The sequence below is a fragment of the Epargyreus clarus genome, unplaced genomic scaffold (genome assembly GCF_041222505.1).
Source record: "Epargyreus clarus isolate Ecla_fem2 unplaced genomic scaffold, WU_Ecla_fem_2.2 ptg000018l, whole genome shotgun sequence".
In the NCBI taxonomy this organism is placed as follows: Eukaryota; Metazoa; Arthropoda; class Insecta; order Lepidoptera; family Hesperiidae; genus Epargyreus; species Epargyreus clarus.
The window spans coordinates 1,282,087-1,306,743 of NW_027332226.1; the positions used below are offsets into that span (position 1 = coordinate 1,282,087).

General features: G+C 38.5%; 1 protein-coding gene across 1 annotated transcript in view; it reads right to left on the reverse strand.

Annotated features, from left to right (window-relative positions):
• Positions 1–24,657, reverse strand: part of Msp300 (Muscle-specific protein 300 kDa) — a 170,090-nt gene that overhangs the window by 80,787 nt on the left and 64,646 nt on the right. The window contains exons 15-27 of the mRNA XM_073082697.1: positions 24,541–24,615; positions 20,414–24,144; positions 20,153–20,330; positions 19,638–19,823; positions 18,878–19,225; positions 18,289–18,549; positions 17,576–18,046; positions 16,165–17,463; positions 15,460–15,633; positions 12,813–12,920; positions 12,207–12,444; positions 11,611–11,945; positions 8,974–11,424 (exon numbers count right to left, since the gene is read on the reverse strand). Of these exons, the coding sequence (XP_072938798.1) occupies positions 8,974–11,424; positions 11,611–11,945; positions 12,207–12,444; positions 12,813–12,920; positions 15,460–15,633; positions 16,165–17,463; positions 17,576–18,046; positions 18,289–18,549; positions 18,878–19,225; positions 19,638–19,823; positions 20,153–20,330; positions 20,414–24,144; positions 24,541–24,615 (9,855 nt within the window). The remainder of the gene's footprint in view (positions 1–8,973; positions 11,425–11,610; positions 11,946–12,206; positions 12,445–12,812; positions 12,921–15,459; positions 15,634–16,164; positions 17,464–17,575; positions 18,047–18,288; positions 18,550–18,877; positions 19,226–19,637; positions 19,824–20,152; positions 20,331–20,413; positions 24,145–24,540; positions 24,616–24,657) is intronic.

Sequence of the window (24,657 nt, forward strand, 5' to 3'; positions counted from 1 at the left end):
ATACGGAATGCCAGTTAATAATAACTGACTCGACTGAGTTAAGTGAATAATACTCGTACATAACTTTTTACTCGACTGCGACAGGGTCCGACTATATGTATGTAAACTATTTCTTTGACATAGATGAATCCCTATCAGCTGAACAGATTTTAACATATGACATATCATATTAAGATAATATTCAATTAATCACTATTAAGATGATATTCATTTTCGTAGCGTGAATTGTGTGTGTACCTATATAATATTAAAATTTCAAAAAAACAAAATGGCTTCTTTCCTTTGATATTTGCAACGCAACATTATGTAGTGGAGATTTTTTTTAATGACACTACTTCAAACAATGGCACTAAAATATATGATTTACACAAGTGAGAAGAAATATAAGTAAAGTTTCATTACAATTCTATTTTAAAAATCCTTATTTTTAACTGACTTCGAAAAGGTTCTACATTCCTCTGGATACGTTTTTCTAAACATAATTTGCGTCCCATAAACTTCTGAATACAAAAAATCAATAAACCTCACCAAAACAAATCAACATTACATTTAAACGACGAACATCATTTGACTTCCTATGCTCTCATGCAAATTTATGTAAATACAGGCGTCGCCTTAACGAAGTTCAAAGAGCATATAAATTCATTGGCTGTTATGTCAATTTAGCAATTTTTTTTTTCATTCGGTTAACAGTTTCCCTTTCGATTGATCATACAGATGTTTTTTGAATAATTATTCATTCACTAAGTGTATAAATAAATGTACCAAGCCATTAAATATGTTTAAACAATTTAGTCATATGTTTAAAACTGAATAATGTTGCGTCATACTTTTTGCAGTTCGACTAAACCAATAATAAATAAATAACTAAAGTAAAAATAAGAGCTTTAAGGTGACTCTAATCCTTATAATGTAGAATCTTATAATGATTCGGATTATTATGAAACAGACAATTATTATGAAACAGAATAAAAATGATAAACGTCTTTTGACTACAGGTTACGTATAAATATGTGTTAATTATAACAGGAAAATTCAAGACGGGATTTATAAATATGTAAATTTATTTATGGAACAGGATAGATACTTATGGAAAAACCATTTAAACTCTATTTTCAAAACTTTACAACGGTAATATTTGACGGACATAATTACAATGTGATCACTCATGTAACGGGCATTACATATCTGTCTCATATTGGAGACATTGGCTTAACAATTGAAATGGACACCGGAGCCGGTTCTCAGTAGATCGTCCGAATGCGATTCTGGCCTGATCGCGCGACAATGGACAAATGGGTGCATTAACCGCACTCGATGCTTCACAATAAAATGAAAGAAACCGAATACGCCAAGGAGACCGATGCGACAGACGTTGGTCATCGCCTCAATTATTGGTCAGTTTAAAGATATTTAGGTAAACTCCTTCAAGGTATGAAGTGATGTCACAATCGACGTATATAAGCCTGCCTTATAACAACAGTATCAAGCATTGCCATGTCCCGATTTGAAGGATATGAAACTGTGAACGTTATAAAGGTGTAGTCGTTACGGAGATCCACTTTTACAGAGCATTCCTACTTAGTCCGTCGGAAGAGCAATTAATGTGTCACCATCCTAAGAAAAGACTAATTTTATTTAGGATTAATTTCTACAGTATGAGACTATGTCTGTAACATAAAAAAACCTAGAAATCGAACCCACCATGCGACACTTCGTTGCCTCAATCATTGATCACCGCCTACGGTAATAAAACTGACACTTACAACAGATAAGTAGATGACACACGTGGTTGGCTAGTGTCAGATTTCAGACTAATAATATAGAGGTGTTCGTTTCAGACAAATGATTATAATTATTTGAACATTCACAAAGATAACCATTCAAGCGCAAATAACAAGAAAAAGAACATAACAACGAAAGAACATAAGAATAAAAACAACAATAGCTTTGGTCTAAGTAGATTCGTAGACTGAACAAACAACAAAATGTTTTAACTGGCTGATTCATCAATGTCGAGGATTGCTGAAATTGAGATGCGAAATTAAATATACCTAGCCCATGAAACAGGAAAATTCAGAGGAACTAAGCATACAATAAACACATGTTCCATTATTTATAATTGATCCATCAATTTTTTACCAAAGATCGAAAGTAAATTTTCAAATATCGATATTTGGTCAGCAAAACATTGGATAGATCGAATACCAATAATGGATGATAACAATAGAAAATCAAAAGTAATGATTTCAATCTTAATCAAACTTCGTTTAATGTTCATACAAATGTAATTGTAAAGGCGGGTCCAGACGCGTGTAATCCAATATAATTAATTAAAGCAAACATTATATTTAACGGTCGTGCCGGCGCTCACTATAATGTACCTGTTGTCAGTTTTTTACACGAATAAGAAGATTTCACCGATAGGATTTGCGGTGATCTTGTATGTCGTCCACGCATCTTATTCGCGTTATATTTCACGATATCACATTACACATTAAACGTGTCTGGGACCGCTATTATGATGTGGTCGGCCTCAAGAAGTCTAAATTGCCGGAACGTTATGTTGGCAAATTAGTCATTCCGCTATGCTAGGTTGATATAAAGATAACTAAGCCGTTCGGGATACAGACATACATGCTTCCTATCAGATCTATATACGATATACGAGACCAATTGTATTTCTTACAATATAGATGTAGTAAGCATGTAGTCCACCTGATAGTAAGTGGCTACTGTTGCTACAGCTCATGTTTGGAAAATTACATGAGGTCATCTACAGAAATGACTAATTTTCAGATCTAAGTTAGAATGCCCCGTGAAGTACCTCCCGTTACCATATCCTTCAAAACATAGCTTTAAGCAAGCAAGCTCAACGTTTACTACAATAGTCATTAGTAAGGAATAGACATGGTAGAATTGAGCGGATAGACTCTGGAATTAAATTAGAAGAATTCTACCTCCTTTCAAACAGTATCTGTCTCCTTCTTACTCTATATCTTTTTTCAGCCTGGATTAGACCACCGACACTGCTGAACAAAGGTATCTATCAAGGAGCATCTCTGACCCCTCAACTCTTGGTCCTTCGCATCCATTCGCTTTAAATATTAAATTCATGCAAATTCATCTTTCATCTTTCTTCACTTTCGTCCAGCCAAAAAAAAATTAAACAACAAAACCACGCGACTACACACGAGACGAGACCACGTGGGATGACGCAACGTCACCGTCAGTTAAGCTGGGTTACGCTGTCGTCACCGTACTATTTATATGGCTTTATGAATCACGGGTGCCTATTTCTACTACAATACATTACAGTAGTACAATAGGTACTTAGCTGTCGCGATTTTTAACTTGTAACGACGCGCCGGTGCGATTAAGTGCGAATGATTATACTATACTTTGTACTTGAACAGCCTATGTTAACTGATATAGGATTCTGGATGTAGCAGAATGCTTGGTTAAGCTTATTTGTACTTTTGTCAGTTTATCTGTCTACGATTTAAGTTACTTATCATGACAAAGGCTGGAAATTTGGAAAATTTATTTACTGAGAGTTAACGTTGTGTAGATTTTGTGGTAAATGACAAAGGATACTTTTTATTCTGAAAATATATTGTAAGTTTTACTTGTAGGATTCAAAAAGAAGGAACTGTCAGAGTGCGTGGAGTCGCATGTAGATTTACTTTAATTAAAACATCAATAAACAATTACGTTTATATTTTATCATTATGATTTATGTAATTTGTAAAGTGTAAAATTGTTATAAAATGCCGTCAGTGTGACCTGAGCCTGGCGCCTTTAGGTCGTTTCCTTCCCCTTTGTATGTTAAACACTCAGTCAGGTGTCGATCGCTTTGTCAAGATATTAAAACGTGTGACTACATACATTCATTAATTACGGCCTTAAATACTCTTTTTCAACGGTACTTTTAGCTCAATTCATAGTGCATGTAATAATATGTATTATTACTATTAATACACTACTTACAACGCTTATAAGGTAATACTTAAATAAAATCTTATGAATGTACTTATGAATGTACTCATTAAAAATACACACGATTGATATTAATGGAATGTGTATGTATAATCCAAAGATATACCTAAATACTACTTAAATAATCTATCATTACAGGAGACACGGCTTAATCAGATAGGAGTATTACTTTAAGTACCTAGTACACTTTCAATAATATACCTAACTAAGATCGCATTTCAACCCCAGAGGAATACCTAACCATAGACATCAAGAGTATATTGCATAACGGGTAATTCCCCGTAAGAGCTCTTTTAAGCAAGAATGATATTACAATGGTTATAAGAACTACTACTATATTATTCACATTTCAGATTGGCTGTTACAATTGAATTTGATTTAGTAAATCGATTGTTTGATATAATAACTGAGTACCTAATGTCTAAGTTTTAATGAAATTGAAACTTAAAATCATCAACTAACTTACTGATGGTAAAACAAAAGTTCTGAACATAGTACGAGTAACATTGTAATATGTGGATTAATGTCTTTTAGGTTCCGCGCTTTTAGGTAAACCGCGTTTAATGCTGCCTCCCGTTCAGCGAAGAAGCATATGGCCAAGGCGAAGTCTAAGCACATCGGCAGAATTGGCAAGCGGCTACTTGGTTACCCCTCCGGGAGTCGAGCCTTCTGGTCGCTGGCCAAAGCTGTCGAGGGTAATTTCTGTCGGTCTTCACTACCGCCCCTGCGGAAACCAGATGATTCTCTGGCCCACACGGCAAAGGGGAAAGCCGATCTTCTTGGTACCCTCTTTGCCTCAAACTCGACTCTTGATGACACAGGGGCCACACCGCCTACCATCCCGCGGTGTGAGAGCTCTATGCCGGATATCCGCTTTACGCAGAAGGCTGTCAGGCGAGCTCTATTGTCCCTCGACATCAAGAAGTCGAGTGGGCCAGACGAAATCCCCGCAGTGGTACTCAGGACGTGCGCTCCCGAGTTGGCTCCCGTCTTAACGCGCCTATTCTCGCTTTCCTACACCTCAGGACAAGTACCGTCTTCGTGGAAGGTTGCCCTTGTACACCCTATTCCCAAAAAGGGTGACCGCAGTGACCCGGCCAACTATAGGCCAATAGCGATAACCTCCCTGCTCTCAAAAGCTATGGAGCGTGTCGTAAACACGCAGCTCATTAGGTACCTGGAGGAGCACCAGCTGATCAGCGATCGCCAATATGGTTTTCGCAAGGGCCGGTCAGCTGGTGATCTTCTAGTGTACCTTACTCATCGATGGGCACAAGCTATTGAAAGCAGCGGGGAGGCATTGGCTGTAAGCCTAGACATCGCTAAGGCCTTTGACCGGGTCTGGCATAGGGCCCTTCTCGCGAAGTTACCATCATACGGTCTTCCCGAGAGGTTGTGCACATGGACAGCCAGTTTTCTGTCTGAGCGGCATATTAAGGTCGTAGTCGACGGGTGCTGCTCAGACACGAAGCTCATCAACGCTGGCGTGCCCCAAGGGTCTGTATTATCTCCCACGCTCTTTATTCTGCATATCAATGATATGCTGCTACAAACCGGTAGCATTCATTGCTATGCAGATGATAGCACGGGAGATGCTGTGTACACAGGCCGTGCGAACGCCTCTCGGACATTCGTGGAAGAAAGCAGAATCCAACTTGTGTCTGAAATCGAGAACTCTCTGGAGCGGGTCTCGGAATGGGGTCGTCTTAACCTTGTTGAGTTCAACCCCACGAAGACACAAGTCTGCGCGTTTACCGCTAAAAAAACCCCATTCGTCATAGCGCCTAAGTTCCAAAATACCTCGCTCACCATTGATAAAAGTGTAGGGATCCTGGGAGTTGACATCTCGTCTGACGTGCAGTATCGGGGTCATTTGGAAGTTAAAGCCAAGTTGGCTTCAAAGAAATTGGGTGTCCTGAACAGAGCCAAGGAGTACTTCACTGGGGGGCAACTCCTTCTGCTTTATAAGGCGCAAGTGAGGCCCCACATGGAGTACTGCTCGCATCTCTGGGCAGGGGCACCACAATACCAGCTTAACCCACTTGACTCCGTACAGAAACGCGCGGTGCGAATCGTCGATGACCCAGCGATCTCTGATCGGTTAGAACCCTTAAGCCTGCGGAGGGACATAGGTTCCCTCTGCGCGTTCTACCGGCTTTACAATGGTGAGTGTTCGGAGGAACTGTTTGATCTGGTGCCTACGTCGCCTTTCCTTCATCGCACCACTCGCCGAAGGATGAAGTTCCATCCACATCAACTGGACCCGTGGCGGTCCTCCACGGTTCGGTTTGAACGTTCATTTTTGCCGCGTACGTGCAAAATGTGGAATGAACTTCCTCCTGAGGTATTCCCTCAGGACTATGACATGGGGCTCTTCAAGAGGGGTGTAAAAAGAGCTCTCCTTCAAAGCCGGCGATGCATTGGCGACTCCTCTGGTGTTGCAAATGTCCATAGGCGACGGTGACTGCTTTCTATCAGGTAGCCCGTCTGCCTTATCGTTAGGTTATATATAAAAAAAAAAAAAAAAAAAAAAAGATTCGATAGAAACGTTTACTTACAACATTTTTTCCACATTTTTCCAAAATTTGGAATCGTTCTTTTTAAAACCTGTTTCGAATGAAATTTATATATGGATATGCAATGATAATATACGTATCATTTCAATGCTGCTTTTGGATGATTATGATAAAGGATGATTCGATAATTTCTCTTAATACGAAACCTATAATGAAGCTTTAATAACCAGACATAGTCATTTGAGATTCTAGAAAGGTGGAATACTAGTTATTCTCATCTACTTGATACAGAACCTATAATTATTCCTATCACTTCCATTTAAACAATGACGTAATACTGAATTCCTGTTTATGCTTGCGATAACGTCATTTATTTGCAAATAAGAATGACATTGTAAGAAAAAAAATCATACTGTGAGTAATGAGTGCCTACTCATTGACAAATTTTGATAAAATAAATTAGTAATAACTTGTTAAATGATAATCATTGAATTATTTTTTAAGTGACATGCGTAATAGAAGTAATAATATTTTTAGACTACGTTATCTGTAATTAAATAAGTTTGTAGTAAGCGTGAGACGTAAAGAGCGAAATACAATGAGTTCGTTAAATTAATATTACTGAATTTTTACCCATTTGATTTTTGTAGAATATCTTCGAATAGCAAATACAAAAATACAGGACATAGATATTGTTCCGACTAAAACATAAGGTTATAACATTTTGCAGGTCTACTGTATTTTTGTCTATCTATAATCAATCTATGTAATGATTATATACCTATTATTATGGACATTCGATAATTTTTCCACACTAGAAATTGTGAAATCAGTCCACCCTTGGTAGGCAACATTTTGATAAATTCAGTATTAAGAACGGAACAGGAAAAAAATATTTGTACTGTAAGATAATTACGTCTGTAAAATAACTGAATGAAAAGGTATGTAGTATAAAAGTACTTTGGAAGCAATAATGTGGAATCTAAACAAACGGTGAGGCCGTTAACCTGCTAGAATTTCACGGCCAAATGAGTATTACCTGTTAACTAGCACAACCTTGAATATTCTAGACCCAATGACAAACTAACATTCCATAATGGACTGAAAGCGAATTATATAGATACCAAGTTCGATTTTTGGTTGAAAAGTGTCTTTGATCTCAACTTTTGATAGATCAATCAAGAATTATATATATATTCATATGTATAGGTTACGCTGGCATAGTGCAGATTTATCAATTTCGATATTTTTTTTATATATATATTTTTTTTCAAGGAGTTATAGCCCAGTGGTTAAGATACTCGGTCTCTTGATCGAGGGGTTTGAGGTTCATATCCCAGGCCCGTACATCTAAAGTTATTTGCCTATTAAAAGTTAATTATCACTTGCTTAAACGGTGAAGGAAAACATGGTGAGGAAATCTGCATACCTGAGTAATCTTAAAAAAAAGTTTTCAAAGGTATGTGAAGTCTATCAGTACCCACTTGGCCAGCGCGGTGGACTATGGCCTAATTCTTCTCATGCTGAGAGGAGACCCGTGCCCAGCAATGGGAAAGTGACAGGGTGATAATGATATTTTTTTAAAGAAAATCGGACGTGGTCGCTCGATGATTTTCCTTTAACGTTAAAGCAAATGATAATTAATTTCTTACACGCACATAACTATGAAAAAACAGAGGCGCTCGTCTGTGATTCAAACTGACGACCTCCAGCTTAACCGGCTAAAACATATAACTAGGTAATCACCGTCTAATATGTGTATTTGATTATATAACAGCATCTGCAGGGTAATAAGAGGAGATTGCGTTACGAGACAAATCGAGTTTCTGCCTACGCCACGAGATGGTACGACGGATGCAAACACAATGCGTTTCATATTGAATTACACTTCCCTCGCGCGTCTCATAAATGAATTTCCTTTTCCATTTCAAATCTATTCTTGTGCCATTTCTCATCTGAGGATATCCTTCTAAGTGATACATATTATGTTATTGTCATTGTATATTATTGTTAAGATGTACGGAAGTTTGCAATTAAGTATTCTGTTTATCTATCTATGTTTATTATTTGTATATTAGGCGAAACAATTTCTTCTAAATTTTGTCGTAGTGTACGCGAAACTGTTAAACGTTTCAATAAATATAAGTAGAATAAAAGTGACATAAAACATAATTATAATAAAACAATAATAGAAATATATGCTTACCTGCTTTAAACTGATAATATTTCCTTGGAACATTCAACACGAGAGAAACTAAACTAAACTAAAGAGACTAAACGGTATTTAAGCGTTTTCTGAGGACTTAGTAAATTAACAATTTGTAGAAAAATCATTGATTGACTCATTATTTTATTTATCATTATTTTTCCAATTTCACGTACGAATCCGAGTTTATATTACCGCGTCATTAAAAACAACGTAACTAAATGTAAGTATTATAATAAAAAAATGACTCACCTCTAAATCATTCTTGGCGTGGTTGAGTTTCTCCAGGTGCAGTCTCAGCGCGTCGATTGAGGTCACCGGCTCATCTGGGATGTCGTTCTTGTCCAAGATCGCCTTAATCTTTTCCACCAGCTGGCAGAAGTCCTTCCAGATCTCCAGGTCTTGTTCCAATTGAGCTTGACGAGACTTCGCCGAGTTGAGAGTGTTCTTCAGGAGTTGGTTATGTTTCTGGTGGTCCTTTGAAAGTTCCTCTTGTTCCGAAGCGGTGAGGGACGGCCAGATTTTGTCGACTATATCTTGCATCCTCTTACCGACCAAATCTTTCATTTCTGGCTCTGATGTGTTGAAGAATGACTTGTGTTCTTCCAAATCGGCCTCAATGTTCTCGAAATCTGTGCCGTTCTTGCCCATGCCGAGCCTGATGCCGGCCTCGTTGACCCAGATGTTCAGCTTCTCGACCATTTGCAAGTATTGCTGGCGGTACTTCTTGTTGTCTTGCAGATGTTTCTCCCTGTTCGCGAGCTCTGCTGGCAGGGACGACTTCAGCGAATTTGCTTCGGAAACCATTTCCAATAATGTGCCCGGGACACCATCGTCGCTCTTTATAATGTCAGTGATCTTAGTTAACTTGTTCAAGTAAGTTTGAACGTTTTTTGCAAGTGTTGCGTGTTCAATAAGTTTCTTATCAACGCTAGCGACATCTCTGTTGAGGAGTGGACGCGAATGGACGGCAGCTTCGTTATCGTGCAGCCATTGGAGGATTTCAGACAGATCGGCTGCAAGTTTCTTATGTTCAGCGGCTGCTCTTTCATGCTCTTGACGTTTCGACTCTACTGTTCTTCTTAATGTCAATAGTTGTTGTTTTAGTGATTGAAGCAATTCGGTTATGTTGTTGCGGTCAATAACAGTGCCTTCCGCGGCAATTTGTTGTCCCTTGTCAGTAGCTGTTGCAAGCAGAGCCTCGCAACCTTGAATCTTAACAATGATATCATCGTAGCGTTTGATCTTGTCTTCTAGCGAGTCGTTGGATTTCTCAATCTCTGATGTCAAATCTGTGTACTTGGAGATGAATTCTTCTATTTCTTTCACCAGTGCGAAGAATTGTTCACGCAATAATAACAGCTGTTTGAGTTTCGAAATTTGATCTTCTATCGTACTCATCAAGTCGTCTTGTTTGGAAAGAATATCTTGCAAATCGTGCAAGTTGCCACCTTGCAGTTCATTAAGCATTGCTTTGTTCTTCTTCAAATCGGCTAGAATGGATTCGTAAGCTTGGATTATTGGTTGGACATCTTCAACTTTGCTTCCAATAGGTTTATTAAGGGCCTTCAGTTTATTTTGGATTTCATTCAGGAACTCAAGGGCAGCAGCGATCTTCGCTGCAGCATCCTTATATTCCTTAATGTGTTTCAAAAGGATATTCTTCTTATCATTAATAATAGCGTTTATTCTGGCGAATCTATCAGAGAGTATATTCACTTGTTCCTTGAGTTGCAATTTGTTGGAATCAGACAATGAGCCCATGATGTCCTTTGATTTATCTTTGATTTTATTAATATTCTTTTCGACATCTTCAGCTTCTTTGCTAAGTTTTTCGAATTTCACTAGTTGTTCTTCCAGAAGTTGAAGACTTGTGGTACGGAGTTCAGGCGTAGCCGCTACCTCAGCCTCATTGAGCCAGCTCTGGATTTTAGCAACATCGGCCTCAAATTCGTTTCTTCCTTGTAAAAGTTTATTTAGAGCTGCAAGTTTATCATCAATGTCTACCTTTGCAGCTGAATAAGTTTTATTTAGATCGTCCAAAATAGCTTGTAACTTAGCACGGTTTTCACTTGAGCAATCTTTAGAGACAGCATTACCTTGGCGCATAACCTCAGCAAGGGTATCGTTATTAAAGTCTGAGAGCTCGGTCTGATGTTTCTTGTGGATAGCAATTTCCTTTTCTACCTTAGCTACTTCAAGAGGCACCGGACCTCCGAGTTTCTTAATCTCAGCGACTTTAGCTTTGAGCCAGTTCTTAGCTTTTTCTATATCATTCTCTAACTTCTTCCTAACTTCGGTACAGCCACCTAATCTTTCGATTTCCTGCTTGACGAGGGAAGCGAGCTGTTTTTGTTTGGATGACAATTCCGACAGCTCTGATTCTAATTGCATCTGTTCAGATGGCTCAAGCTCAGCTTGGATATTGCTTACCTTCTTCTCGAGTGAGTCAATGACCGTTTTCTTACCATCTGTTTCTTTCAGTAAGTTGGCGGCCTTCTTTTGCCTTTCTTTGACAGACTTGCTATCGTAGCCGAGAGGTTCTGGATGCATCATGTTGTCGATCTCCTTTTGCAGCCATTGGTTTTGAGCAGCCACCTCGCTCTTAGTGCCGTCAATAGCCTTGTAGGTAATCTCGAGCATTTGTAGTTTACGTTGGATGCGTTTAGCGATGTCGTTGTATCTTCTTTCTACGGACTTCATCTGAAATAATAAAACGTATTACAGAATATGCTTAAACAATAAATACATGGTCTTTCTTATTACGTTTACTGAACGCTTTTAATTTAAGGTTATACAACTAAATTGTGTTATTACTATAATTAATTTAAAGTCTTTATAAAATGCATATACTTTACATCGCAAATACTTAAATATACTCATACTTACTTGTTCTTCTACTTGCTGAGACTCCAAGTTGCTGACGATATTGATGACTTTAGTGCCGACCGCCTTAATGCTGTCCACCTTATCCTTGCCAGCCTGACCGAATTCTGACGACAGTTCCTTCAGAGCGTTCAGTTTTTGTGGGCACGGCAGACCGGATCCCTTATCGGCGAGGCACATCTTCTTGAGTACGGAGTCGAACCAGTCGTGGATCTCTTGGCACTTGTGGCGGAAGTCGTCGATGATAGCCTGGTTGCCTTTCTCCCTCTCCATGGCTTTGAGGATGGCTTGCTCCAGGTTGTCGAGCTCTTCTTCTAGATTGATTTCGTCCTCAAGACCTAAGGTAACAAAAAGGCATTATTACAATTTCGTAATCACTCGAATTATATGGTAGGCTTATTTACGTGAAATTTTACAAAGGTATTTTCAAAGTGTAGAAGAATAGGATATATTTATCCATAGATTTACTTATTACCCACAGTTTTATTACTTTCTATAATTAACGCTTAATATTAAGTAGTAAAGTACACTATGATTTCTTTGTCTTAAGGTGTAAGCAATAATTCAACAAAATATATATCTCGCAACTTTATACATACCTTCCGTTGGAATCTCTGATAGAATCCTGTTCCTCTTTTCGCTAAGCGACACGAGCGCATCGCTCATGGCGGCCATGTCCTGCTTGGCGGCCTCAGGCCTCAACTTGGACGGGTTGGACAGCCAGTCTTTGGCCAGTGCGTTATGCACCGCTATCCATTCCTGGATCTCCAGCACTTGTTTCATAGCCTCTTCCATGCCGTGTACAGCGTCTCCCAGGGTTTCTAGGTGGCTTTGAACCTATGAAGTGTTTGGATTATAGGCTTAGAATTATGTAAAGTCTAATGCAACTCTTTATCTCCTTGTACCTCTATTTTTTATATACAGATGAATCAATGATGACTAATTTAAGAACAAGATTCTACTACTTATTGCGTGAAATCAAGTACAAGGTGCTTCATCTGTGTTTAACTTTGTTGCATTATTATTTTTACTCATAGTGTCTACAGCTTCTTTTATTTGAATTTCACTGTTATTACACTGCACTTATGTCGAACAGCTACTTTCGCTATAAGTGCCAAGTGCTTCATCTATCTCGTATTTCTTAACATATGTACAGAATAAGCTAATTTTAGTGTGGAGCCACATCAAACCATGCGAAGCCTTACCTTGTTTTCGAGCTTGGCTAGCTTGCCCGCGAACTCGGGTCGCTCGAGCGCGCGGATGAGGTCGTCGACGCGGCGGGCGGGCGCCGCGCCCAGCGCCGGCACCGCGCGCTGCGCCCAGGGCGGTTAGTGGCGTGCGGGGGGTCAGTGGGGGTGGGGGGTTGTGCGTGTGCGTGTTTTAATGGTAAATGTGGACTTTTTGTCTCATTTGAAACATTTTTTATATACATATAAATGAAATGCAAAGTTTTTGAAATGGATTGAGAAGAGTTGTTTTTATATCAAACGACATATTTAATGAGACATTAAACTGTATCCAATTGAGTACATACGTATTAATTATAATTATCAACTAATAATAAAATACAATACTAATTTTGCGTTTATAAAAATTCAAAGGAAGTATTAAATTGAAATTAGTGAATAATATTTCAAAATCGAAATAAATGAAAGTTTCACTAAATAAATATGGTAAATAGTCATATCAAACGCGATAATTATAATAATTTATACGTAGAATAAGTAATATACGATACCAAGTAAATTATTTATGTGGACGGATTTAATCAGACTAAAATTGACTAGAATTGTTAATTAACCTACATGTGATCAAATTTACTAAAATCATATAACATAAGAGAATTGGGTTTAAATATCTATGTTATTAATTGTGAACGGGGCTCTACGATAATTTTTCGAAAGTTTGTAAATTCAATCCGAAAATCGAAATACATAATTAAAAAATAATGACTGGACAGTTATTCGGCAAATACAATGACTATACATCGTGAAGGTGATCAGCCATCGTATTTACACAATCACCTGACACATAGATTCGCGGGATACCTATACCCAAACCTTTATGCATGTTTTGAATGGATGAATAATGACTAGTGTACTATTTTTGTGTGTGTAGCATTGTGTAGGGAAAGGCAAAACGCCGTACTATGGACGAACTAACCAAATCAACTCCTAATTCATGATACGGATAAAAAATCTAATTCAAATCTCTAAAGATTCGCACATATGATAATTGAACATGAGATTTATATAAGTCGTGTTGGACCAGAAAACTTATATCTTGCAGTTTTACATCAGATCTATTTGACTGATACGAAAAATGATGTATACTAAAAATATATCATGTATTCGGAGTCTATTTGGTTTATTCGTCCATACACGGTGCAAACATATCACACACGTGAATCACACAATACACAGTAAAACAGTGCAAATAAATATCACACATCACTTAATTAAACAGTGTATTTACAATGAATCAAGACGATTTGTCATTTTTTCCAAAGATTGATGAATCAATTTTCAAATTTGTACAACTGTAACTGAATAAGCGTCATTTGCCTTATTTTTTAATCGTTTAACAATCGTCTTAATTCAATACACAGGCTGGCAACACATCACACTGTGGAAAAAACTAAAAAAAAAAAATAACGCCTTTTTTCGCGAATACCAAAAAGCCAAAACTATTGATTGTAACGACATGACCTCACAATATAAATGTATGCCCGCCTATACCAGTGATACCAGGTGCAAAAAATACATTGCCAACGAAAAGCCTGTACAAAACTCATTTGAACTAACTACACTAAACTACCTACCACCGTCAACTACACATTATTTTAAATCATACGTTACAGATTATACAACCGTCACAGATTATACAAAGACTCGTTGGTTCTGTTCTTTTTCGGACCTGGCAAACTTAAAATTCGATTAAAATGCAAAAAAAAACAACACTTAATATTAGTACATTCACTAAATCTTAAAATTAACTTCTTAAAATATAGAAATACCTAAATAGCCCTAATTCATTATATCACCGATTCACTTATCTTATTTATATAGTATTATTGTATAATCTAATCTTTTTTTCACTATTATTCTATTATCTATAAAAATTAAAATGTAACAATAAACATAACTAGCTTTCTAAAACCTACTTTGTGTAATACATATCATCTCCAAAAGTTAATTTTTAAACATTTCGTATCGTTGTGTTAAGAAATCATTGATTTATACAAATTATTACATTAAAATCACAACCCCCTCAACGAACTAGATATTTTAAATAACAACCAGATGATAAATTAAAACTTACAACGCAACAACAATAAAAAATCAACAAAAACTAATTAATCTATCTAGCCGAATTCTACATTACTTCTTTACTATTCTTTATTTTTGATCGTGTTCGCTTGATCAAGTTGAGGTTTATCAATATTGCTCACGATTCATTTCGTTATTTTTCTAACTTTATCTAACTTCATCTATAAAGTCTACCCTCTATCAATCTTCTATTCTCTTTCTAACCTCAAAAACACAGTCAAAGCCTTACTGTTCGATAATGTCCTGTCCCAATTGCTTCAAAGTGTCTTCGTGACCTCTTCCTCCTTCTACCTTCCTTAATCCTACATCAATTTATATTTCTATCTATTACCCATCTTACGTATTTCATTAATCTAAGTCCTATCTTATCATCTCCTATCTCCCGTGATTTAGGAGAAAGGAGGACCCTCAATCGGAGGACCTCGTTCCTCTCAAAACCCTGAAGGTCCTCCTCCCTCCCCGCTCACTGTCCTATACTAACGATCGCGTGCGAGTCGAGCACGTTAGCGGATGCAGCCAGTACCTGATCTATGAGGTCTTCTAATCTCGCGCGCACGTGCAGCTCGCGCGGCGGCACCGGCAGCGGCGCGCTGTCGGCGGGCGACGACGGCCGGGACACCGACGCCGCGGCCGCTGAACACGCTGCCACTGCTGCTGACAGGCGGGACTTCTCCGTTTGCAGGCGGTTGTGCAGAGCCTGCGTGGAAACATTTAGTTAGCTTCTTGCTTAAGTTTATAGAAATGTAAAAATGACACCACGTAACATAAACAAGTTTAATTGTTCACACCAATAATAAAATGTATTTAAAAATATTAATAACGACACTACGTAACATAAATAAGCTAAATATACATTATATCAATAATAAAATAACTGTTTTATTTTTGAAATATTTTTTTAGCAAATCGCGTTTAGTAAGAGATAGACGTCTTTAATTAACCTGTACGGCTTTATCTAAGGTCAGTCACAAGCATTGCTAACCCTGACAACTAAATTGTAATGCTTTATATAAATATTTCTGCTTTAATTGGCTATCTTAGATAATACTAGTCTATCTTAGATAATAAAATAAAATATGCAAATTGTTTTAAAATCCTCAAAATATTATGTATTGAACCAAATTAACTAAAACAAATGCTCAACAGCTGTCCGAAGTTCAAAAAAGAGCAGCTTATAATATATAGAGAAGAGTGTTCAAAATAATAAAAAATATATAACATAACTTACCCTAGCTTTATCAAGTAAGTCGCGACCATGGGACAATCCGTCCACCGGTACATCCAGCTCTGTAATAGCCGGTTCGCACTCGTCCAGATTGTTCAGAATGCTTTCCAGCGTATCCTCGTACTCCTTGAACTTCGCCAACCCTTCACGCAAGCGGCGCTCGATCTGCAGAGCGGTGGCCAGCAAGCTCTTGTGACTGTCGTTCACGTTCTTCAGCTGCTTGCCGACAGTGTCGCGGATAGATGGCGTTGTGGCTTCGTAGCGTTCAATCTGCGCTCTACCCTTGGCTTCCAAATCGTCGAGCGTCGATCTATACTTCTGGATATCGTCTAACAGAACTGCGTGCTGAGCGAGTTGCTCCTCGGTTTGTTCGCGATTGGCTATGTACAGCGAGTTGTGTGCCATAAGTTGGAAGGATATTTGCAACAGCCACTTCTCGGTGTCCTGAAGCGATTGGTGGTACTGGTTGTAGTCTTTGATCTCGGATTCTAATTCCGCCTTCTTCGCGGCGCATTTCGCTCTCAACGCGTTGCATTTTCTCTCGATTTCTATTACCGAGTCTCTGACAGCAGGTTTACGAGCCCAAGAGCTTAGTTCGGCGGCTTCGCCCTTCAGTCTGTCCAATTCCGGGCGTTTGTTGTCAATTTCGTCTTCAATATGCTTGTATTTTTCAAGGAGAGTTTTCATTTCACCTAATTCACCACCAGTCGGCGGGACTTTGTCGAGATTTTGTTCAGTATCCTTGATCCATTGGTTCATTTTGTTCTTCGAGTCATCAAAGTCCTCCCATTTGCCAATAGCAGCCTTGAGCTGAGCAGTTATGGAGTTAAGATCGATCTTCAATTGATCCCAGCTCTCCTGCAATACTTTCACGTCATTACGCAGACCATCTTGTTCCTCAGGAGGTGTGTTATTGAGAGCCTTTTTGAAGGCTTCCTGCAAAACGACCAGCAAGTGATGTCCTTCAGTCATGCGGTTGCTAACCAGCTTAATTGTTTCCAGTTTGTCTTTAGTGGTATCGATGTCACCAACACCGATAGAATCTTGTACGGTGCCGTGGGCGGTTTCCAACCATTGCTGTAGTTCTTCTTTGGCTTTGATGAACTCTGTGTGGTCTGACAAGTTCTTTTCGCCATTGGATACCAGACCCTGGATCTTTGTCAAGAGAGACGTGTATTCAGTCTGCAAGTTTACAGTCTTATCACGAACCCACGCGCACGCGCTGAGCTCCATAAGATTTTCGCATCTATCATTCAGTTCTTCCAAAACGTGCTTGTTAGCCAACGCTTGTGCTAATAGGTCCTGTAACAGAAATATTATACAAATTATTACATCATTGAAGTTCATTGATCGCAATAATTACATAAAAGGTGTTTTGGGGAGACAATTTAATCGATTTATTAATCATACTTACGCGACACTTATCCAAGTACTCTGGCGTAATCTTGTCGACTTTTTGTACAGCGTTCAGCTTCCCGTCGAACTCCTTTACCCACTTGCTCATCTTCTCCGACGTCTCCAGGAAGTCGGACCACGCCGAAAGGCACTTCTCGAGCAGTTTCTTCGTGTCCTTGCAGATCTGCTGCAAGTTCTCCCACTCGATTTTCAGTTGTTTGATCTCTTGGTTGATGCTGTCTTTGCCTTCGTTTCCAGTTGTCTGCAGCACAGCTTCGCTAAGTTTAATCGCCTTTTTGAGTAGCGCTTCGCCTTTGGGTAGCGAGGAGATGATCTTGTTAACGCTCTTCAGTTTCTTCTGGACTTCCTCCTTCTCGCCATGCGAATCGGAGCACTGTTGGATCTCGATCTTGCAGTTTCGGATCCAATCGTAGAAGCTGTCGTACGATTCCTTGTATTGGATGTGCGAGTTGACATAGTCCTCCAGTTTCTGAAAATAATATTATTATCAATTTCGTCATACACAAGTCACAGAAAATAATAACTGCTTTAATGGTACGTTTATAAAGATATTTTGCAGTAAGAGAAATTACTAATAAAAGATAATTTACTGAAAATCAAATTAATTGAAATACATAATTTTATTTCTTCGTTTTTACGCCTCTTATTTTGTAATTGTCTACAACAAGTCCTTACACCAATCATTTCTTAATGTGTATCTAAACCACTCACAGTAATCATCTCGCTGACTGTCTTCCTGATGTCATCGTAACGCTTCAGTGTATCTTCAATTTCCTTGGACTTCAACGAGGCGTCCTCTTGCAGCTTCTCGTTCAGCTTGTTCACGAGGTCCTTGTGGGAGTCGATGTCCCTGTTGAAGGTCTTGAACTTCTCCAGCTTGGCCTTCTTCTCCGACAGGTCGTTGAGGAGTGAGTCGTCTGATTGGATCTTCTGGTCGATATCGTCTAGCCATTCCACGAGTAGTTTGTGAATCTTTAACAAAATAAAATAGTATTATACATGGGTTATCCATATTATTATATGAAGCCAAATCTCTCGTAACAAATAATTCTAAACAAAACAATTCATCTATACCGCATTTAAATGATATTAAGCATATTATTATACAACAATCTTTTGTTAATAATATTGCAAAAGTCTGCAAAATTTAATTATATTATCATTAGTCAATTAATACAAAAAAGTATAACCTACTATTCATTTTTCAGTAAAATTGTAATGCTGTACATTCTTAAAATCAATGACATTTTACTACTTGTCTTTTTGTTTATAATTTATAACATGTTATTAAAATGCTTACCTTTGATATATCATCAAACTGCGCAGCTCTGTTCGTAAGCTTATTCCTCACGTCTTGCAGATCAGCTATTAGCTTATCGAATTCTTGTTTCAGATTATCGGTATCCTCTTGTATCTTAGCGGCACCGGCTTGCTCGGTGTTCATGATCACCTTCTCCTTCAGTTCGAGAAGATACCTCAGCTTGTTTTGTCCTTGTTCCAACGACTGGCGGAGGAGTTTCACCGTGTTGAGTTTGGCGTTCACCTCCTGCAAGTTGTTCGGTATTTCCGCGCACTGGTTCAACTTCTCGCGCGTCCTGTCGAGCCAGTCCTGGCATTCTCCGTACAGGGCATTGTGTTGTTGGTGTTCCTGATATATAAAATTTGGATGTTAAAATATGAAAAGATTACCTTACTAAAATATTAACAATATGTATGACGGCCAATAATTTGCAATTAAACTGGAGCTCTCACTTAGATTGTTAAATGTAGCTATCTAAAATAACCTCATCCTTCAGGTTAAAACAAAGTTTAGTCAAATAGTTAAAAATTATAGGGTACTTCAAGTCAAATAGTAGAACTAAAAAGGGTTACTACTAATCATTATAATGATAACGAAGATAATGACGACGATAAATTTGATGATTATGATTATATTATTGACGATGATAACGATGGCGATAATTACGATGAAAGCGTTGATGATGATGTTGACGTCGATGATGTCAATGATAGCAATAATGCCGTTTATTATGCCAATGACAACAATAAAGTGGACAAACCTGGTAATGCAGCTCCAGGCGCTTCATGACCTCCTTGGCGAGCGAGAGCAGCGCGTTGTACTTGGTGGTGAGCTGCGTGATGCCGTTGGACACGCGCGTGTCGGCGCACGTCTCCAGCAGCGTCTGCGCGCGCACGTTCAGCTTGTCCAGCTCCGCCTGCCAGTCGAACAGCGTCTGCAGGTGGCCCTGGTGGGTGACAATCATAAATTAGTATTAAGTTTTCGACGGGTACTTATTTTTTAATAAGGTAGAATCACGCCGAGTTATGTGTGCGAATTTTGAGTACAGTCTAACGCCTAGGGTTCAGAGAGGGCTAGAAACGTCACTATTTTGAAATTAAATTGACATTATAAATAGAATGGGTGACCCTTAATGGGTCACATTAAGGTTAAGGTTAAGTTACATGAAGACGGGCATAAATAGGTTGCTACCCAGAAGAATCAAGATCGTCCTCAGGCTTTTTACATGCGGCTAAAATAAACGTTCTAAAATAATAATACAATATTCATACGAACCTGGAACTCTTCAAGAACAACTTTCTTTTGTTCTAAGTTATTTTGCAGCTTGTTGAAAGATTGAACTAGTTTCTCAGTCTTCGACAACCAATCCAAGGCATCCTTATATTGCTCTTCATATTCTGTCCATTTCACAATACCTCCTTCTATCAGTGCTTTCGTGTTGTTCAATTGCTCTCTGTAAATTTATTACATGCATTTAAATAAACTATTGATTACGAATATAATGCAACGAGTGGTTAAAAAGAAAACAATACTTACACGTAGGTATCATATTCCTCTTGCATAAGAGCCACTTCTTCTTCAATATCCTCTCTATCTTCTTCATCCGCTAAGCCACAGGCGATTTCGCCCTGTTCTAGAGCCTTCTGCAATTTCTTTTGACCTTCCGGCAGTTCGCTTTCTAGAACCTTTAGTTGAGATATTTTGCTGCTCAGTGACTCCTTATCTCCAGTCGCATCCGAGCACTTCCCTAACTTTTCCTTAGCAGCTCTTATCCATTGGACAAAATCTGAACCAGCATCGATGAATGCCTGGTGTTGTTCTACTGTTTCCTTCTGTTTTTCATACAAATCTTTGGCCTGTTTGGAAAGCGTTTCATATTTGCTTGTAATTTCAGACGCCGGAGCTTGTTGCATAAGTTCCGAAGCCTTAGAAGTAACAGACTGAATCATGGGTTCAAACGAAACGATATCTTGCACAATATTGTTTGTTTGACGGAGTGTGGCTTTACGTTCGCCGAGGCTCAGACCAGTGAGACCGGCGTGACGGTCCTGGCCCTTCTTAGACTTGGCGACCTTCTGCTCACACACTTCTTGTAGTTTTGCTTCTCTGTCAGAGATCCATTGCTGTAGCTGCGAGTAACTAGAACTGTAGTCTGCCCATTGGAGTAGTGCAGTTTCAAGATGCACCTTTGCTGTAGTCATCTTCTTGACTAGACGATCCCACTCGTTTTGCAATTCTTTCAATTCTGTATTAATCTTATCCTTTCCATCCGACCTTGTGTTCCTCAATACCTTTTCTCCACTGTTAACAGTGGCGTGAACTAGATTCTGGCCTTCTTCGCGTCGTTTTAACAGATCTTCTATTTGTTCCAAACGTTTTTGCAAAGCTTCCTTACTGCTTTCCTTGCTGCTACCTGTGTCGCTACCGCTTCGGGTAATTTCCCAAGCATCATCAATCCATTTCTTGGTTTTGACGTAATTATCATCGTAGGTCTGGTGTTGTTCATAGTTGGTCTCAACCTTCTTAAGAACATCATTTGCCATGTTAACTAAAACTTGATATCTTGAATTAAGATGTCTTAACTGATTATTGACGTACGTATCGAGGTGTGAAGAAAGAAGGCCTGAAGCTGAAGCATTAAAACTATCTAAGTCTGCCTTGCCCTTCTTTAATTGATCAACAATTTCTTTCACTTCATTTACTTGAGCACCCTTCTCCTTCGCGGTTCCAAGTAAAGCCAACTTGTGATTCTTAATAAGGATTTCTTTCTGTTGTAGCCAGTCCGACAACCTTTCGTATTCATCTTTATATTCACGCCATTGATTAACAGTGTCTTCCAGTTGGCTCTTTTGTTGTTTGATCTCATTAAAGAGGTCGTCAAAGCTTTCTTTTAAGGCTTTCATCTCATTCTTAATTATGGTTTGTCCTTCGGGCGAAGTGCTAGCAAGCACGACTTCTCCTGTATGCTGAAGATGTTCTAATAACAGTTCACCTTGAGCTTGCTTATTGATGAGGGCATCAAGTGGTGCAACAGAGTTTTCTATTGCCAGTTTATCACTTAATGGCTTAGATTTTAGTGACGGGACCTTTTCTCTAGCTCGGCTTAGCCATTGAATCAATTCATCGTGCGCTTCTTTGTATAATCTGTGGTCCTTGTATTGTTCTTCCCTATCCGCCAACAACTTTTTAATTTTATCGTAAAGCGAATCAAACTTGTTAAGAGTTTCTTGCGCTTTGGAAGCTACTTGATTTTGTTGACCACTTGCAAGCATTTCAGCTGCTTTAGATTTCAAAGTATCGACATCAATTCTGTCACAACGTGCTTTCTCCTCTACCTCTTTAAGCTTTTCTAGCTGAGCGCGCTTATCAGACATAGATGTTTCATATGGTGTTAATTCAGCCAGCATATTTTCTAGCCAGGTGTTACTCTTCTCTATTAACTGTATTTGTTCTAAGAATCCTGCCCATTTAGTTACTGAGTCATCTAACATGTTCTTTGTTTCGATCATCCTGGACAACAATGCAGACCATTGTTCTTGCAAAGCTACCAAAGAGTTGTTAATAGCTTCATGCCCTGTGGGCGCGGTGTTAGCCATCACGTTCTGAGCCAACTCTACCAGGGATTGCACTTTGGTAAATCCTTCATCTTTAGTGAGCAATAAGTTCTGTATCAGTACTAATTTTGTCTCTAAGTCGTCCTGCGAGCATGAACTCAAATCTGCACAGAAGTCCAATTTATCACGCAATTCTTCAATCCATTGAGAACATTCAGTAACATTGCTGGCGAATTCTTGGTGAGTTTTAACATATTGCTGCCACCTGTTCGTTAAGTCTTTTACCTTCTGGGATAATGCCTGATATTTTACAGTCAAATCTGATATTTGAGATCCACGGGGTCCCAGAACACCTGTGTAAAGTGACTGAGCCTTTTCTGTGATATTGTCAATTTCCAGTTCCTTGGCACGTACTTCACCTTGCAACTCTTGGAACTTGTTGAACTGTTCCTGTTTTTCCGGCAGGGTGGCTTTCAAATCAACTGCGTGAATCTGTGTATCAGTATTTCTAATCCACGCCAAACACTGATCTTTCATGTTCTCATATTCGTTCCACTGTTGAATTTTGTTTTCTAAAGATTCAATCGTTTTGTTGATAAACGAAACTAACCCTTCCCATTCTTGATGAGAGGCATCGATTTGGTTCCTAATATTGGCTTGTCCGCTACTTATTGTACCGGGTAGAACTTTTTCACCTAATGATCGTATTTTGTCAATGCGGTTCTTTTCTTCAGGCAGATTGACTTGTAACGATTTCAACTTCTCACAGTTGCTACTCAAAGCCACCCTTTCTAGATTTACATCACCCCAAAGCTGGGCAGTATTGTGGGTTGCCTCGACCCATTCCTGTAAGTCCATAACTGCTTTGCTGTATTGTTGATGGTTATTGACGATAGCTTCGTACTGCTCCACAAATGATTTGGCTCGTGATAGGATAGTATCGTGCCTTTGTTTTAACTGACTAATTTCTTTAGCGATATCCTTATTGACATCAGGTAAGGTTTGTGACCGAACCTCTAGATCAGATATGTCTTGTTGATGGGCGATCGCATCCTGTAGGTAATTTCTATAAACGTTTAATTGATTACGTTTCTCATCAAGAGTTGCTTTTAACTGAATTTCTTTAGGAAGGTTTTTCTCAGCCAAAGTTAACCATTGCTGAACAGTCTTCAAGTTGTCTTCAAAGGATGACCATTTATTAAGCTCTGAATCCAAATCTCTCTCAGCTTTAGTAATGTTGTCATATAAATTATCAAGAGCCTGCTGTATGTCTTGTAATTGTTGTTCGATTAACTCCTTTCCTTCAGGAGACGTAGATGGATATAACTTCTCTCCCAATTCAAAGGTATTGTTGACAAGCAGAGTAGCGTTTCGTCTTTGAGTGAGCAGATCGTTAAGACTTTCCCGTTTAGCATTAATTCCTTCAGGAGTGTTTGATAAGTTCTTCTGACATTCGTCAAACTTGTGTTGGGCAGTCTTAATCCAATCTGTGCATTGATTGTATTTTTCTTGATAAGCGTTGTGGTCATTTACAGCCTGTTGACATTTCTTTACTAGTTCTTTGGCAGTCGAATGTACAGATTGGAATCGAGATGTCATTTGTTGCAAATTCATAGTAATTCTCGTATCATTGCAATTTTCGATAAGATCACTGAACTCATCAGTCAGTTTATCAACATCATTTTCTGTCTTTTTCAAATTAGCCAAGATTGCCTGCAAAAAATTTAACATTTGGTTAGTATTAGTACTCGATAACTAGACAAATCATACTATATTATTCAGTTTAAGCTAAACTACGACAACTACTATTAGTATCGTCCCTTAGATAGGTAGTTACGATTTATTTTATTAAATATTACAAATACAAATAAGAATTATAGAATGCCGCACCCGATGCATCTGAGTAATTAGTAAAATATTTAAATTAAATAATAAAATTATCATAGTACAGTACTAGTAACATCATAAATGCCAATAGCATCATGTTCCTTTTGTTAGATTTTCCTAATAAGTAATTAAATTAATTTCGTGAAATTAGATCCTCTACTGAAAATTAGACTACGCCCTACAGTGCCGGGATAGTAGTATATTTTTCTTTTAGAATCTTACTTGATCCAACGCTTCGCCCAAAGTTTTGACTGCAGTCAAATCGTTTTCATGATTATCAATCGCTTTAGTTAACTCCTGTTTAAAATGCATTAACATTAAATAATTGCCAGCGGCATA